At 37.8% G+C, this 19,958-nt stretch overlaps 1 protein-coding gene across 1 annotated transcript in view; it reads right to left on the reverse strand.

Moving 5' to 3' along the window:
* TMEM163 (transmembrane protein 163) overlaps positions 1-19,958 on the reverse strand; it is a 71,283-nt gene that overhangs the window by 19,992 nt on the left and 31,333 nt on the right. Inside the window, exons 4-5 of the mRNA XM_072418079.1 lie at positions 17,872-17,963; positions 1,222-1,318 (exon numbers count right to left, since the gene is read on the reverse strand). Of these exons, the coding sequence (XP_072274180.1) occupies positions 1,222-1,318; positions 17,872-17,963 (189 nt within the window). The remainder of the gene's footprint in view (positions 1-1,221; positions 1,319-17,871; positions 17,964-19,958) is intronic.

Consider the following 19,958-nt stretch of genomic DNA (forward strand, 5'->3'; position numbering starts at 1 on the left):
ACCCTAAAGAACACCAAACTGCATGCATGATTAATGCTGAGAAACATCTGAAATAGCTAAATATATACTACCTGGCCAAAAAAGGCCAATAAAATATAAGAGGGTTATTTAGGTCCCTGCAATCCTAGCAGAAACTCCTAAATCCTCAGTGTGTCTATCTCACACCCTTATCAATCTATTATTTTCCTGCCTTCCTGTGACCTGACCTCATCCCATCTACGACCACATGTTCTGCCATCCTGCAGCAAAGTAGTCCAAAAGCCTCTAGGGTTACTGGCCCATTGTCCTTTGTATGGTGCTCTGGAGAAGATTGGGTGTCATTTAGACTCTGCGACTCAAATAATCCCATGTGACCGGCTAGAGGGTGAATTCTTGGCAATGTCAGTATTCATCAGGCTCATACTGTGAAAGACTGGTTCAGGAAGCATGAGTCCAGACCTCAACCCCATTGAGAATTTTAGACATGAGCTGGAGAATACTTTACACAGTGGTCCAATTCTCCCATCAATAATACCAGATCTTGGTGAAAAATAATGCAACTTTGAATGGAAATAAGTGTTGTGACATTGCATAAGATTATCTAAACAATGCTACAATAAATGTGTGCCGTAAACAAGTTAGAGTGTGTGACTTTTTTTTTGGCCAGGCAGTATAAATACAATATAACATAATACCTACTTTTGTTACAAGATCTCAAAATCACAAACCAACACAGGCACTGCAATAAATAAATTGTACTGCAATGCACCACGGTTTGTGGATCAATGTGTAATGTGGTATTGCATGGGAAAACGAACATTACATGTGCATTAGTGTAAATGTCCTCTTAATATGTATACGGTAACAGTGTTCTCCCCAGACTCTTTTAGAAGGGTGCACCACCCAGCACTTTTCAGTAACCCCCTGTCTGTTTTTGGGTAGTTACTGAAAAGTTGAGTAGCAATACAGGGCCCAGCACCCATCTACAGCTTCTTGCCACCCAGCTTAGAATTCTGGGGAGAATACTGGGTAAGAATGAAGCAGACAGACACATTTGTAAATATGGCAAACTGAAGATTTGTTCTTTATATTTAAATAGCACCATTTTTATACCTTAAGAACTTTTTGGGACCTGTGTGATGTTACACAGAGATTTTTGGCATTGTGGTCAAAACCGAGCTGCGGTGACAGTATTGATTGTAACAGAAGAAAACTTTCTCCCACACCTGGAGAAGTACTTACCACTTCTGGGAGAACCCGAATAGAAAGGTCATGGATTGCTTTGATGACAATACAGAGAGCTGACAGCAGAAAGATTACACCCAGGATCACACAGGCCCTGTGGAACAAAACACAGAATCAGCAAGAGACACGGCACACCAGTGATAATATATTCCCTAAACCAAAGCTGCTAAGTAATAGAGATTAGTGAAACTGAGACTTTCCATTTCTGAACATTAGTGAACAAATTTTATTTACTTATGTATTTAGCATGCAATTCATTTTGTTCACCAATTCTGAAGAAGTAGAGCTGCGAAACGTGTAAAACCTCTGTGTCGTATTTTCCTTGGGGTAACTGCATTTTGATGATATTGGATTGAGAATGCCCCCTTTTCACAATTCTAAAATTCTTAAACGGTAAATAAGGTAAATGTATTTTATAATATCTACTTCCTTCTTTAGGCTTGGGGTAACCCTATGGTTTTAATGATGGGCTATCTATGAATTCTTTAACTTTCAGATACAGTTTCACTATTAAATGTAATAAAAAATAAATTTATAAAAAAAAAAAACTTTTTAGGAATTTGGGATTTTCATTTACAACATTCATACTGCATATTCTTCAGAGGGATTTACCATCAATACATTTCTCTCCTCGTCATTATATCACTCTTTAGAAATGATCCAATATTTTCTCCAAGATATTGATTCACCATGCAGGTCACTACTTCTTTCTCAACACATTTCATATCTTTTTATTTCTTTTTGGAGTTTAATAAATTTCTGCAAAAGGATGGTTTCCATGGAGACAACATGTTACTAGAGCTACCATCACTACATGTGTTTCCATGGAGATGTGTTGGAGACAGAAGAACGTTTGGAGTACCTTGTAAAGGTGTCACATGAATTTTATACCTTTCTTACCGACATACCATATCAATGTGTTCATTAAGAGGCTTTTATATTTTATCAGTACAGGTGAATAATGGAGTAAGATTCATTAACCAATCTCAAAAAATTATTTATGATGCTAATAAATGCTGAAAGTTTGCCATGTGCTTGAAATTAAAGATAAGCAAAGTGATTTTAGCTTGATTTAGCTGCAAATTTACTCATGGAGCTCATTAGGTGAAAATTACTTCGATGGGGCTCTGTTGACTTCTCAATTGGCCTGCATGCAAATGCCGGACAAAGATGTTAGGAGAGATGATAACACTCTTCACAGTCTGTTAAACTCCATTTGGCAATTATCCAAATTTTTGGCCCATTCAAAAAATGTTGGCTGTTTTGTGAAGCAGGTGGAGCCCTACATTGTTCCCGCTGTTTACTATGATTGGAGGAGAGGTAGTCATGTGACTTTATCAAGTCATGTGCCCAGCTTCCCTCCCCGTGTTCATTTTTTACTCTACAATCATTTACTAGCATTTAACTACCCAGGCTTCAGAAGCTGCAAATTCATAGGGCATTTGTACAGTGCATTGTGACGATCCCGGTGCTTTTATAAAAGAGCCCCTTAGTCTTTTCAATCTATTTTCAGTGGTCCACCCGACAACCAGAAAATGCCGGTCAGCTGTAGATGAACGCTGAAGCATCATTTGTACAGGCTGCAATTTGGATTGCTCTATACTAACAAGATCACTTATTTCATGTTATCTTCAATCATACTCATGTTAGGATGTTGCTGGTTGAAAACTTGCCTGAACTTATTTTAATGACACTGTTCTTGAGTTGATGACTTCATTGTTGGTACATTGCAACACAAACTTGCTGCAAACTTGATTTTCTGGTTGTCATAAAAGATTGTTTTTTAACAGTTAAACATTGATGTATGATGTGAGGTCCATGATGATCACAGTATACAATTACAATGGCATCTTTTAGTCTTTTTTTGTGATATGTTATTATATTAAATGGCCATTTTTTGGTTGTTTCATGTTTATACTGTTTATGGGTTATGGCAAGTCATTGATTTATGCTAAATATGGTTTTAGGCGGTCCATTTGTACATTTCTCTTTACCCCAAAAGCCTTTATGGATATCTGTTAAATGCATCATTGACCTCTCAATGACCAAACTTTCTGCAATCGAGGACTGATGACCACAATATTAGGAAGGAGGAGAGGGAGGAAGCCAGGATCTTTATTAAGCTGATAGGAATTTTAAAAAGATGTCAGGGCGATAGGGGGTATTGTCACCTCTAGTCAGTATACACTACTCATGAGTGAGGTGCTCAGTAGTAGGCACCCAACAGTAAACAGTCCTACCTAATCCTATTAATCAAAAATTCCAAGTAGAATTCATTCAGTTTAAAACTCCTACTGTGAGTGGAAATTCACTGGCATTGTTTTCTTCAGCCAAATTTAGTAATCTGGGACAGTAAAGAACCACTCTGGGTCAATTGTTTTAATATACTTACCTATAATTCTGCATAAAAAAAGTCAAATTATTATGCCACAATAGAAAAAAAAACATGTAGTTACATGTAGTAGTTACAAGCTACATGTAGCGTCCCAACCATGGCTACCCATAGGGAATGTATGGGGCAATAGTGGGTGGTTCAGTACCATCTGTTGCCAATGGTTATGGCTGAGTGGCTAGCAAAGGAACAACATTGGGAGCCAACGGTAAATGCCTCCTCTGACCACTGGTCTGAACTAACCTTAAGTTACATACACAAATTGACTGATTGTCTTCGGCAAAAATCTGATATGTGTACAGAGGTCCCCTGATGTCGTTTATCAATGGGCTGTAGCAGATTGGAGAAGAGCGCAGTTGGGTGCCTCCTACTCATGCACCCCCCTCCCAACATCACCAGAACAGCACTTGTTCATTCACTTCTCACTGGAAACAATCAAAAAAGGAAATAATTTCCAGCAACATTGATCTGACATCAGTGGGGGCCTTAACTATTCTGAAGTAGCAGGTGATGTTTTTTGCTTCCTATTATGTGGTTCTAAGTCTAACGGTATTCACGCACCCTATACGCTAGGATTATTCTGTCAATAGAGGTGTTGTCCTTGAAAAGCAGATGTCCTTGTCAGAAGTAATAAAAATATGAATGATGAAGGGAAGTGAAAAGCATTTTCTAAGCCATGTGCGTAAACAGCATTTCCTTGGATATCTCTTCCCCCCAGAGAGTTACAAGTAGCAGCAATTCTGCAGAACGCTGCCTGCTGATATGCTTTTGGCTGAATCTGATCAAAAAAATATTAAAATTGACAAGATCTTAAAGGCGATGGATTTCATCCAGATCTATGCTTTATTTTAAAAGTGTATCTAAACTTAAGAACAAAAATGTTATATATTGCAGTTTACAGGGCTTTACATGTGGTGGCTGCATTAAGGTGACAACACTTACTGATTGGATGGAGCAGTAGCCTTGGGACCAGAGGTGCTTTGTGCCAAAAAATTAGGAGTTGGAATGGACAATAAATCCAGAGTCCTGTATAGTTTTGCATTTGTTCAGCAAATCCAGCCAGCAGGCGTTGACAGCTGCATAATCTACGCTATACAGATCAATGACAGGTTTATGGGTGGGATATTAAAAGTTGAACTTGCATTGGTCAAACTCAATCCAATACAAGCTCAGAATAACAGATAAGATCTGAGTCCCAATCAGCTCCAATCGGAACTATCTGATCACCTCTATTTGGCACCCTAGAGGTAGCTTTGGCACTAGAGGTGCTTTGGTGAAACAATTAGGAGTTGGAATGGACAAGAAATCTGGAGTCCTGTGTTGTTTTGCATTTGCATATGTTCAGCAAATCCAGCAAGCAGGTGTTCACAGCTGTATACCCTACACTATACCTACACTGGTCAACAAACATTTTCTTGCCAAACAGAATAAAGTCATTTTAGAATATGTCTGATGCACAAGTTCCAAATATGGTATTGGTTTTGCTAGATTGGCTCTAGTTTTTTAAATAATGACCTCAATAATAACCTGTTAGAAAACTAATGAAAAATGAAAATTAAGCAAAATTAAAGAAAATATGCCTAAGTATACAAAATTACATTTTTGAAATACTTAATGTCAATATATTGTATATTCAGTATATTTACAGAACTAATCACAAAGAAGTAATTGAAAAACTCAGTTTGTATGATTTCCTTTTATGCTGATGATCAGGACAATCACGTTAAAGGCTCCAGCAGTATTCTGCCATTATGTGTCTATCCCATCTGCCCTGATAACCTTTCTTCTATCACCTTTATATCTTGATGGAACCTCTCCCCTTGTTCCTCACTGAAATCGCCAAGGTTTTCTGGAAGTTTTTGCAAATGGTTATGGAAATAGTGTACCTTTATACTCATAGTAGCACCCACATTTTTAAAGTTTAATAGCAAGTTTTGTACCAGTTCTTCAAAATTTTGTGCTTTATGGTTACCCAAGAAGTTCTTGACAACCATGACATAGCTGTGCCAGGCAGAAGCTTCAGTATCAGTCATGTAACTTGAAATTTGAACCATTTATCAGTTTCCAAATCTGGGGCCAATCAAAGATTCCTGCTTTTAATTTTTCAGTACTCAATCCAGGGAAGAATCCACAAATGTATTTGAAGCAATCACCGTCCTTGTTCAGAGCTCTAACAAATTGCTTCATTAATCCCAACTTTATGTGTAATGGAGGGAGAATGATTTTTTCTTTGTCAACCATTGGCTCGATAATGATGTTGGCTGCACCTTTTTTCATGTTTTCCTTTGGAGGCCATGTCACTTTTTTTCTAGTGATCTTGGTTTGCTTTACTATCCCACAAGCAGATAAAACATGGGTACTTTGTGTAGGAAGTTCACTATTTTCAAATCAACACAACAAGACCATTGTTGTTCAGGATAGCAAAGCTTTTGTAAGACCATTTTCATATTTTCATATTCTTCTTTAGGTTTTGTTGAGTGACCAACTGGAATTGAAGCATAGCAGTTGCATTATGCCGTAAAACAGATTTCAAACTTCGAGTGGAACTGTCTATGAAAAGCCGCCAGTCTTCTGCTCCGTATTCTGGTACTCCCATATGGGTTAATAGTCCAGGGATGTTACAACTTTACAGGAAGTCTCCATCTTCACTGAAATATGGTAGGAGTGTCACCTCTCTTGTCCTATAAACTGTTATTCTAACTTCCCGTCTCAGACAGTTCTTTTCATTTAGCCTGGATGCTAAAAGTTCAGATGCTTGTTTTGACAGACTTAGGTCACGTATTAAATCATTGAGCTCTTCTTGAGAGAACTGCTGATTTGATAAAAGACTTCCTTCATATTCACTTCCACTGCTAACTCCTGGATTACACTCCAAACCCTGTATATCCTCCATGTCGGATACAGGAAAATCAGGGAGTGTACTGAACACTGGTATGGGAACATCAGAAGGCACATCGGCACAGGTCGTCTAGCTGGTTCCAAATCAGGGTACTCCGAGACCTGTTTTTCTTGTAACGATTGAAACCTTTTACATTCACAGCACAAAAATAACAATCATTATGATGATTTTTGGGCTCTCGCAATACCATAGTACACCAAATTTCAAACTTTTCGGTTTTTCATTTTTCCACTGACAAAGAAACTGTACACAAGTTTTGCATACCATATGGGGAGCCCAATACTTATCTTGGTCCCCCAGTTAAATACCAAAATATGCAAGATATGCTTGTTTCACACATTCTGTAATGTTTCTTCTCTGTTTTTGCTGAGAATATTCACCACAAATGTAGTAAAACACATTAGGGTAATTTAAACAACTTCTTGAAGAAGAAATATTTATGTAAAAAAAAATGTATGAATAAAAAGAAGGCAAATGAAAGTTTCATGAAAATAAAGCTACACTTAATATATAAAAAATATATAAAATGCAAAACATCTGTGTAAATAAAGATTGATAATATAATGCTGTGTTACATTTGTTGTTGGCAAAACTGTCTATTCCGATTCCTGTATCACAAGAACTAGAGCAAATTTAATTAAACTGATGTCATTTCTGAATTCAGCAGACCTGAAATACACTAAATATATTAAAAAATCCTTGGCACGTGAAAAAAAAATGTTTTTTGTTGAGCTGTGCTATCAATGACATGCGTGTATGCGTGGGATATCTAAATTTGAGCTTGGATTGTTCAAATTCAATCTAACCCAAGTCATAAGTCATAATCAACTTCAATTGGAACTATCTGATCACCTCTACTTGGCACCTTAAGCTGCTCACACCTGATTCAGACAACAGAAAAACTCCCCTTCAATACCTAACATAGAGGATAAGTGTTCTGTGGTTCAGAGGTAATAGGGCTCATAAAACTCCTTAAGTTTTCTCTGCAGCAGAGACACTGTACTGTCTGCTAAGTACAGAAAACCGTATAGATTTTTAGCTGGATCTACTAGTAATGTTTTGCACAGGTATACTAATAACAAACTGGGGTATATAAACACTTATCTCTTCATTTTTTTAAGGGTCAGGGTAAAGGGTAAACCTAGAATGCAGAAGAAGAAGGAAAAAGATGACGGCACCTGGTGTCCAGTCCATGCTGGAAAGAGAAAGGAAGACAAGATGGCATGGGACCTAATGGACTCAGTTTGCAAATGGATCAAAGGCTTTACACCAATAAAGGTATGTGTTTTTTTTTTTACTGAAAGTTTGGCTTTAACTACTCTAGATGAGTCACAAGTTATTCCTATGGTCTCCTTGCAGCTAACCTTTTCCACCTTGCCTTTGTCTATGTGGTTGTCAACTTGGTGGATGTTGATCAGTATGTGCTTAATGTCCATTCAGAAGGGCTAAGGACTAAGGGCTTAACTGCAATGAGTATCCCAAAGTCAAAGTCCCCACCTGGGTATGCTGCTTGGCAACTTTATCTAGCTAGGGAACCTGGCTGAATGGAATTACACATTTTTGGGCAGATAAAATACCCCCTGTGTATGCTTATAAGTTGAGAATTGACTTGTTTGCCTGGAGTTCAGGAGTTATATAAGAAATATAGGAAAATAAGAAAACCTCTCAAATATAGAAGTAGCAAAACTGCTAAACCAAAAACTATATCTAAAACCAAAACCTGTCCTGTAAACACAACAAAAGTGAGGATACATTTCCAATGTGAGGGAAATCCCCTCTTAGATGTCACAGAAACAAGTGTCCTGATTTAAAGATTTCCCCTCTATTACTGTTCCACTGCCAGATCAAAACTTTGGATTTACTCTCACATATCCTGAGACTTTGGCGATTAGGTCAGCTAGAGAGTGAATATCTTTAAGGGAGACACAGACAACAATAGAAGCCTAACAAGAGTTTTAAGCCTTCACCACCATGCCCAAAAGTTTTTGCCTTTAGTTTTTTTGCTGTGCCATCTGCTTTCAGCTCAAGGATCACCTGCTGATGACATGTACACATTTCACCAGACACCAAGCCCACAGAATGGCTTAAGGGTTTGGCTTTATTGTTTGTATTCTGAAGCTGCTGTCTTCATCACAATCAGTACTCACAAAATGGATTTCACATTGAGAAATATGACACCCGGGGCACACAGCAACGCACAAAGGAAGGAGGATGTGCGTCACACTCTAAACTGCATTGCAGATCTGGAATGTCCAAAAGAAATTTACTTTTACCTTCCTCCAGCCAAATGCACGCTCCCCCCCCTTGTCCGTGCCTGCTGCTTCCGACTCCGGAGAGCAGTGCTGTGAATACCTGAACCGTCAGCAATGTTTTCATGTGCAATAATAATCAGTCTCACGGCTACACAAAGATCCATTTTACAACCTCAATGCAGCTGGTGTTATTTAAAATAAATCTATGGTGTGCCAACAAAACCAAAAGGAACACTTCCCATGCGAACCGCTTATTTGTGCACCCCCTTGTGCAAATTAGGTTACTGCAATAAATTCGACCTACAAAATGCCAAAATCCCAAAATAACAACTATCACCACTCCCACAGTCCTCAACTCTTCCCCAAGGCTAGTTAAGGCCTCCTCTGCCCATTTTTGCTGCAATGACTATTCTCACCTCTGACTCTACACCTCCTTGAATTTTTTAGCCCATTCTCTACATCTTTTTTGGCTTTTTTTGGCTTGTTTTTAAATGTAATTTATACTTTTTCTCTAGGTGATCCTCCCCTCTTCCGTTTTTGGCTCAGCTTCTACCCTCCTCTCCCCATCAATCCCTACCATGTTCCCATCAGTCTGTTCCAACCATGCTCATGTCACTAATGAGATACCATTCTCTCCTCCTATTCTTGCGCTTCTAGGTCAGGTCATGGTTCTCCTTCTCTATTTTATACCTGTGCCCATGGTCAGCTTTTGCTTTGCTTGCCAAGTGTTTCTCCTAATGTTGCCTCCATTGTTTCTTTGCCTTTTGGTGGGTTGTAGTTATGTCACCTCCAGTTCTATTCATACATGACTTTTGCCCATCCTTGCTAAGCCCCTTGGATAACAATCAGTCGCTGCCTCCTCTGTTATCCCCCAGTCCATGATGAGCCACCACTCCTCATCCCCATCCATGGGTTAGCTCCCCCTCTCCCGCTGTCCATGGTCAGAGCTCCCTTTTCTCCCAATGTTCTACGATCAGCTCAGATTTTCAGCAAGCAATTTTACACTAATCACTGTATATGATTTCATTTTTATAATTTTGGCATATTTACCTATCGACCAAGATGACCAACAAGGCAGAAAAAAAAACAAATTCACTTTGCAAAGAATACAAAACATCTAAAAACGCAAGATTCTTCCTTACGATTGGATGATTGAAATGAGCACAACTTCATCCCATTTTCACCATGCCTAAGTGCATTTTTTCTTTAAAAAAATGTAACTTTTCTTTAGTGAAAATTGGGTGAAAATGTACTGTGATGGAAAATCTTTTCTCTCATTTTATTGCATAAAAATTAGTGTTCTTAGCATTGTACATTTTCAACTTATATTATATATATTTAAATTCACTATGTAACATGGGTGAAGATACTCTACTGATTTAATAAATCAACCACACTTAATTTATATCATTGCACATCAAAGTAATATGCGCCGATATGCACCAACAAGCATAAGTGACATAATTTACTTAGGGTGCCACCTAGTGGTGGGTGCTTTTTTGAATGACTATGCCTTACCCTTTGTATAATAAAGCTGCATCCCCACTTTTCTATAGGCACCAGTTGGCATGATATGATAGCAATGGCTTACCTATTGCATGGCCTGAAGAGTCACCATCGAGGTCCAATTCTGGCACTTGTAATGTAACATTATTGTTTACAAGTATCATGTATGGACTTTATATCTGTTGGTGCTGAAACTCTGCACTACTCTGTCTATGGAGGAAGGAAGAGAACCAGGGACTTTAAAATACATAGGGAACAGGTGGGGGACAAAAGGACACAAAACACCTTATAGAAATGGCCGTAATCAAATCGTGTCTGCTCATATTTTAAAACCTTTCCAGCAATGTTACTAATAAATCAATATTTGCTGAAGGTACCATGCAGTTTTTAACCCCAGTACCTTTATTATATGGGGAAGGTGTGGGCAGGTGTACATTTTCAGAGGCAGATATTTTCAGGGACAAACCTGGGCCCGGCTCCAATAATTAGGGACAGCGCCCTATAGTATCAACTTTCCAACATCCCCCTGTCTGAAATGACTGAGAACACAAAGCAGTGATACACTCAAATGTTTATACAATATGAAATAATCTATGTTCTTTTTAGGTACAGGATTGTTTCCACACATTGTTAGAATGTTTCAATATTTTAACTGAAAGCTGCACGTCCTTCACCAAAAGCTGACAATTCTGCGAGTCAGTGATTGGCACAGAGTACAGAACTCACAGCCTTCAGAGGGGAGCTGGGATCTGCAATGAATAATTCATGAATCTCTCTGGATTTTATTAATCCTGCAACTTCCAGAGCAGCGATTGATGGCACATTCTGCATAGACTTTGCACTAATTGTGTTCTGTCCAGTGGAAGAAATTACTCATTTCTGATACTGCAGCACAACAGGGATTATACAAAATACAAAGTGCAGCACTTAAAGAAAAAGTATACTTTTTAATATATATATATATCAATTACTCACTATTCTTTTCAATGAACAATTAAAATGTACCCAGGTCTTTTTATCACATTTGCACACTCTGCTGACACCACTGGGAAATGATGAAAGCTGCCATTGCTCAACTCATTCTGAAGAATGTTAATTGCCTGGAAGTAAATCTGTTCTTTTAGTTTTAGTAAATTATAGCACACAACTGAAACAAGCAAGCAGAACTATGGTGCAAATTGTGAGCCGATTAGCTGAACACCTGAGCTGCATACTCATTCTGGGTTCCAGATTCAGTATTAAAGGGAGAGGAACAGAACAACAACTGTATTTTTTAAACCCAGTTCAACAACAGCAGTTTAAATAATCTCTCTGTGTGAGATTACCGTAGGTTACTGCTCATCCTTCTTAGGACAAGTCTGTGGGTCAGACTGGACTCAAAAAAGACAAGACTTGTCAGACCAAAATGAACTGAAACACAAGAGGGCCAAACTGACTACAAATGGTTGGACCAATCTCCAAATCAATAAAACAATGCACACTGTAGTTCTGGTAAAAAAAAAGGGGAAATCTATGTGATTTGCACTATATGGACAAAATATTGCGGACCTGACCATCACACCTACCTTTATGATCAAAAGGAGGTAGACACTCTTCAAATTACTAGGTTAAGATGTTTCCAGTGACAGCATACAGAAACAGTTTAGACTTTGGTATACTCATCCTTGTGGCAACTGTTTGGTCCTTTTCTTTTCCAGTATGGCTGTGCCCATGAGTAAAAAGCCAACTCCATAAAGGACTAAAAGATGGTATATTCACAGAGGCAACTCCATATTTAAACTCCCTATTATTATCCAATGGTTTGGAATGGGATCTCCAGCAAGCTCATATGTCCACAAACCTTTTGCTATATCTAACTCATATGCAGTGCCCACTATCAATTCCTATTAAGAGTTTGATAAACATAAAGCATGCTAAGTATAAAATAGGATGTATAAATATCAGGTGTTGATATTAAGTATATTACGTATGTATTGATAGGAATTTTGAAAGTTACAGCTGGGATCTCAGAGCTTTCTTTCTCTTCCCTTCTCTTAATATGTGCACCATGAATGTTTGCAGTTTACATTCACAGTGTCCTGCATACAACCGATGCCATCATATCAGATAGCACATGTGGCATTAATCATATTTACGATTCAATAATTGAGTCATGTGACAAAGGGATCTGTCGCTTTCTACATTCTGAAAATAGGAAAGTACTGTCACAACACGAGTTAAGAGCAACGTTCTCTGTCATTCACCAGACTGAAACATTCTTCTTGCTCTGCTAATGCAGAACATGTTGCAAAGCTAATTAGACATAAATCTGAAAACATGCAATCTAGCCATGGTAAGGAAAGGCTTGATGTTTATTCAATATTCTAATGAAGCCCTAAAATAGAATCTGTGACAGTTGGTGAGTGCAGATGTAAAGCTGAAGGTGTAGAGTGCCAGGTATATAATGATGCCCGCACGTTACAAATCCAGTTGTTTTGAAGTCAGCTTGTTCCTGGGTATATCTCAACCACGTTTAATATAGTTTTTATTTATGTTGAAATGAAGAATATATCTTTGGATTGAGAAAAATGTGCTCCATTAGTTCATAGGTTTACTATGTGTATTTTAGCTTATTTTAACTTTATTTTACTACTGCTAAATGCGGCATGCCAAACAAGTCAAAACACTTAAATTCAATAATTCAGACAGATTGTCTGCTGCCAGTGGACCACTCATGCCAACTGGATGCTGAATTGCTGATCCTATATAGAACCAACAGGATGCTATATGGACTGGAGGCCATTGTTTCACTGGTATCTTATGCAGAGGGGTAGCAAACAGTGGGGATAAACCTCAGGCTTTCAATGGCTGCAGCTAAAATAATGCCAACCAACTCTAGACCAAGTCTAGAGCTAAGTCTATTGTACAGTATCCTAAAGAGATATGTGAGTATTTATCACTTTCGCACAAGGACCCAATTAATGAAGCAAACTATGGCACAACTGCATCCCAAATGACCACCCATGACTGCCAATAGAGAGACACAGGCCTCTAATGCAATTTTTTTCTAATAATCTCATAAAAAAACAGTGGTTACATATTATAGGAGGATGCAAAAGGAAGCTTTGACAACAAGCCTACCTGACCAGGGGAAGGGTGTTGGGTGTGACATCTAATTTTGATGTGGGAGCCCCAAATGTACAGCATTCCTGCTCCCTGCATTCCTGCCATTCTGTAAATTTGAGCCCTGGACAAGGTGATGGGCCTTGACATTGGTATTGTTTGTTCTCCTAAAACCAGTTCTACACCTAGCACCTGCCTACATACATTTAAGTACACATATGTGAATTCTTAAATCAGTCAAAGGATTTGCATGTCTGTTTGCATGTATGCCATTTTTGTGCATGCTTTCCTCAGACGGATTCACCAAGAAAGTCCCACCACTTTTTCTGTAAGGAATGCAAGGGCATCCTTCCTTGTTCACAATCTGCTCACTGTGCAAAGCAGAAGAAGCATGAAACTTCAACTCTCCTCCATCTGTTCTCTCCTACTGTCCATATGTTCCCTGTCAGCACATGTGCAGGCAGCAGAGTCTTATTGGTTCCCTGTACTGCCCTTTCCTCATTTATTACACATTTGGGTATTTTTATTTTTTCTATGTAAAATATATTGACTTATTTCTAAAGAGATACAAATCTTCATTACTTGGCACTCTATTCTATATCTGTCCAGAATTCAGCTTTAAAGAGCCAACATCATGACAATATATTGGACGTGTTCTATACATATAAATAAAGCAATAAAAGCTAAATGCAATTCTGTTATTTTTTCTAGTATCCGGCTATTCTTGATACAGAGGTATGTAGAGGTTTTGTGCTCCAGTACACAGAAAAGCACAGATTGGGGGAACAGATTGTGCACATTGTGCAGTCTGTCCCTCTGAGGTGCAAACAAGCTGAGCTTTAAGAATAGACTGTCTGTCCAATTTTATGCCATCAGTCAACTGCCTGGCACCTAGCAGAATGTGCTGCTCCCAATTCCAGGGCAAAATATATTTTTAATGACACTTTCTATTTTCATGGAACATATTTTTGTTTGTAAAATTTTGTCTTTAAAAGAGGGTAACAGGTCAGTCATCATCCGTTATATTCTGGGGTCTTATATGCAGCCCCCAGGCACTCTGAAAAGCTGCAATTAAAGTAGATCAAAATTCCATCAGCAAAATCCAATAAACATTTTAACATTTTAGAGGAAGTTCTATCTATATTGTGACCGTTTCACATGAGATTTCAAAGGAAACTACAAGTATCAGAGGGCCAGGATATAAGCTCTTTCCAATATTGCCCTAAGAGTGCACCCCAGTCTTGGGGGTGCTCTAAAAGTAATCTGAGTTTACAATATCTGTATCAAAAAAGTCCACGTTCATTTCTAAAGTATTTAAATATCATCAAGATGACCTCAGTAAAAAATTGGTAAATATATATTTTTTGACCCCGGTGTGGGCAATTTGGGTACATAAAATTTAGTCAGGGGCCCGGATTACTGGGGGAATCCGGAATTTATTAGCTATTCTTTCCCTTGTGGCCAAAAAACAATATTACATAAATGGTTAGATTGAAACCAACCGACACAGAATAAGGTTGCAAGGGTATTTGAAACATGGGAATCATATATAAAGACTCAGCCATACTCAATTAAGTGTCAAATTATAAATACCTTTGAACATTCCTCTTGGTATGCCTTGAAAATGCTGGATAATGATCCTCCGGTGGTTGTAGACGATATTTAATATGAAAACTGTTGCAATTGTAGTATGGTTTTAATTACTTTTTCCTCTTCCATATTTCACATATATCTATTTAAAAGCCTGTATGCTTGTTTTTTTTTTTAATATATGTTCATTTGAATATTTGTTTATTTTGTTTTAATTTGATGTTGTAACCTTGATCTATAAATTGTTGATATTGTTATTTATTGACACACCCTTTAGAAAAAAATAATTTTTTTTTCTTTTTTCATCTCTCCAATACATGCTGATTTCAAACAGTCATATACACTTGTTGGTTCTGCCAGGAATTCAGTGATTTCCTGGCTCCTAATACTGAAGACTGCAAGTTTCAGATTGTTCACCTCCATGGTTAGTCAAGTGTTCAGAACTAGTGCTATTACTATCATTGTATAAATACGTTTCTTTGGGATTTAGAATGCCCTACTTTCCATGAGGCTTGCATGAATGGCAACATTTGGTCCTAGGTAAATGAAAAGTAGGGGCCAAACTGCACTGCATTCCAGTTCCTTTTGCCCTTGGCATTGTCAGTTAGGGTTCAGCAAAAGGCTGGGGCCCCAGGTTTATACCCAGTTTGCTCTACACTAAAACCAGTCCTGGAGGCTGGCGACCCTACAAATGTGCATTCAATATATCGTCCAATAGAACATACAATGTACCCTACACTTATAATGTGTTTCCTTATTTATGAAGAAGTAATCCATATTCAAAGAACAATCCACTGTACAATGCCTTGCTTGTAATATTTACAAAAGTACAATCTAGAGAACTTAGTGGGTCAGCAAATAATTGTCAATTTTCTAGAAGATCAGTCCGATTGTCCCATAAAAAGACCACGGTAAGCAAGTGGTTTGACTGCATCCAGTACCTAATAATAGGAGAGTCAAGAATCTCGATCTTACCCCCAAATTAGCAAGGATTCTGGGAAAACCTGCTTCTTAACTGCTCTACCTCGTTAGCAAGTACAATGCTCTCCTTAGCAACTGGGGCTAACTCATTAAACATTCGTTAGAGTCCACATTCTCCTCATTATCTCAAGACACTGACGTGCTCACAGTGGAAGCGAAATAATGAGGAATAAAGGACCGATCTTGCTATGAATATCATTACTCTCTGTCTAACCAGCAAACACAGAATCAGCAATTAAAAATTTCATTAAAATAGTAATGGCTTAAACAAATCTTATTTCTTAATAGGCAGATGAGACACGGTGTCACGAATCTATAACTAATATCAATTCAATTATGATAAATAAGATAAACACCATTCAGAGCCAGGAGATCGAAATTAAAAATGTATAGGTAGAAAGGAAAAAAAGAGATATTAGGACACGGGATATAGATCTAATTCCATCGCAATTATACATTGACAATTGCAACATGGAATTTTATTTATTATTCTTTTAAATCCGTTCTTTTCTACTTTGTTAAAGTATCATATTGAAGGTTGGACAATTCACACACACACCAATGAGTCTATCTCAGTGTGAAAAGAAAAGTTTGATTTTTGTTCTCTTTTGGCCTCTATACTGGCTCATGTCAACTGTTGTATTAAACTTGCTGTGTTAAACTTTTTTAATAAAAAACATTTGCAAACATTGATCACTGCAAGAAAAGGTTTATCACATTCTCTTATGTAAGTTTTGACTAAGGCTTAACTTATGGCTTGGCAACGTGATACATTCATATCCAGTTGGCTGAGCCCAGGCTCACCCTGTACACCACAGCAATGACCCCCACACCCTTTTTTTTTTTTTTTTTATATTTTTTCGAATGTCTACAGGCTGGTCATTTACAGAACAGAATCCTCTTCTTCCTATATTCCTAAAGCAGAGTTGATCTCCACATCATTACACTGTGCAGGGCTCTGTGGGGGATGTCCCCTCAAAATGCCGGTCCACATGGCCTTACTTTCATCATTCAACCCAGAATACCGAGGACATCTAGCAGTGGTACCCTAGTGGGGGGAATATTTCTTTTTACATGCTGCTTGCACAATATTCTTTAGCTTACCCAACAATATGATGCAAGAGCTTGTCACAATGGACACCGTAGCTGTGGCCTAGGGTGCCATGGCCAATAGAGGTGGCATTTGTACTGCTACTGTGCCTGTATTGTTATGAATATAATCCATAAAAGTGCTTAGCATAGGGCTGTTCTGCCCACAGCCATAATGATACCCACCAACGACCTTCCGCTATCAACATGGTCACCGTCCCATATTCTCTCTTCAAGCACAAGCAAGCTGGCCTAGATGGGAAAAAGGACTAAATCTGTCCCTGAGATATTTAAACAGGCCTTCACATGATATAGTTTTGACATCATGAAGCAGAAGATATGACTACTTCAATGCAACAGATGAGGTTGGCTTTGGCACACCACTGGCTTATGGTTTATAAAAATGAAATAACCCTATATGAAATATGTGCTGGCCTGACCTAGTGCCATTGAGGTGACATTTTATTTTCTATTTTTTAAAAGTGATATATGGTTTACTAGTGAAGCAGGTTCAGGATTTTATAGTTGTATATACGGGCATGACCTGGCTGGCAAGAGTGAAATAGCCATTGATCTGAGCATGCATGTTTGCATGATAGACGTGGAAGGAACTGGGCATCCCTGATTCCTATACACAAATATGTTTACATAAATTGCACTATTGGAATGCATAAGATTGTAACTAAATTAGCATTTACTACAGAGATTTTTATTTGATGTTTTTTATTTTTTTTAAACAGCCTAATTTAAAAAAAAACACTTGGATCAATTCTGGATTTTTTTTTTATTTGGAGATTACCCTTAGTTATATTTTTTACAGTAATTCCTCTACTTACATATATTCTCTGTGTGCCGAATGTACAGCTGCGGCATTGCTGTAACGCCATAACACTATGGCTGATGATAAAACATCCAGGACAGCATCAAACTGGAAGAAAAAAAGATTATGAGCTAAATATACTAAATTTATAGATCCATTTGGGTAAATGTTTGGGTTTTAAAGTTCTTACATTTTAAACACATATACTGGACTTGAATAAATAAAGATTTTCAATACAGGAGAAGAAAGACTCTCATGGGACAACCTGGGTGATGCAGCATATTTGGAATGGATCTGGTCCGGGATTGGAAACATTTGCCAAATAGAGGAACATGATTTTTAAGAAATAATTTCCAGATTTGCTGGAACACCCAGGTTCTCCCATGATAGTCCAACACATCCAGTCTTGGAGAAATCAGGTCCACTGTATATACATCATTTTTATATTCATATTCAGTACTGCTGTATTATTCATATTCAGTATGTATTGCTGCTAAAGAATATACAAGTATTTGAATAGGTATAGCTTGGTCACAGACATGAGAATCCTTAACTTAGAATTTGGTGCTCTTAGGAAGCTTGGGGAAGTAGCTGAAAGGGTCCGCTTTTGCAACATATCTAAAATTGAACTTGTTTTTTTTAAGTAATGCACAAATAAAAAAATTTCAGCCAATACTATGTCAATAACTAAATTAAACCCTAAGTATATATATGACATCTATTTTAAGATTAGATAGGATATACAGAATATATTGACACATGTTACCAGTTAATGTCCATTCACTACTTTTTCCCTAAAAACCTGACATTGCAAGGGTCCGTCTTCCAACTCCCTTGTATGCTGCCCTCTCTGCCCATCCATTAAGAAAATAAGCCTTTTGGTTTAGAAGACCTCTGAGGCACTCTGATGATTTTTTCTTAATAGACTTTAGAGAGCGGTCAGATATCCAGGCACAATCTGACCTCCCGCTAGACTGCGGGCAACCCTGCACATCATGAACACATTGGCTATTGTTATTGAACACATATGAGGTTTGCAGTGCTGAAAGTCATGTTTTGGCATCTTGTTTATTACATGGGAAACAGTTCCATGACTCAGGAAGAAACCTTCTAAACAATGATTATCTGTGAACACATTGCTTTTTAATGAAGAACAATAGGGAGAAAAATTAACATATGTATGGGGAAAGTTAGAAAACTTGCATCCTGCAGAAATTAGTAAATATGCTATGAAACGCAAAGAGAGATGGGGATCGCTCTACAAAAAAAACAGAAAAATCCCTATAAATTTAGGAGTAGTCCAATGTTTAAATATAAGTATATTTTGATAATGCATTTTTCCAACTGTGCACAAATGAGTATTTATGACATAATCCATCTTCAGAGAACAACAATGGCTAATTTTGAATGATAGAAATCCTTGAATATCTTTGGAAGAGTCTTATTGTGGTATAAAAAAATCACAATTTTGTGAATTACTGAGGACTACTTCAATGTGCAGGTATCCAAACCCCAATGTAAATCACACCATATTGCTGCTCAAAATACTGGGACATTCTTAAGGAGACATCATCACTTTATTCTTTTAGCAGTGTAACAACAAAATATGGAAGTCAGTATTAATTATGAATGAACTTCTGAAATGTTTGATGTTCTGGTGGAGATAGCAAGCTAGGAGACAGGTTGGAACTGGTGGCAAGGGCAGCCAAGCTAAATGTGCTCTGGGAACAGCAAAATTTAACGGAAAATAGGCAAAAACAGCCTTTGAAGCAGCCTTTGGATAATTTTCCCCTAACTCCTAAATCCTAACCCCCCAAAATAACACTGAAATCTGAATTTAGATTTGAACATCTGAATTGGTAAAATTCAGTCCAAATTTATCTGTAGACTTTGATTTGTGTAACTATGTAATGGATTTCTTATTTTACAAAAAGTATGTGGTAAATGCACCTATCCATTGGTCTCCTACTTACTAGCAAATACCTGGTGATCTTGCCAGTTACCTTTCATTTCTTGTAGCATTCTGGCCATGCCAAGCACAGAATCGGATCTAAGCGGAATTGTCAGTTGGCATCAATCAACCAGCTGATCAGAACTGCAGAA

Source organism: Pyxicephalus adspersus, chromosome 7 (assembly GCF_032062135.1).
Source record: "Pyxicephalus adspersus chromosome 7, UCB_Pads_2.0, whole genome shotgun sequence".
Lineage (NCBI taxonomy): Eukaryota > Metazoa > Chordata > Amphibia > Anura > Pyxicephalidae > Pyxicephalus > Pyxicephalus adspersus.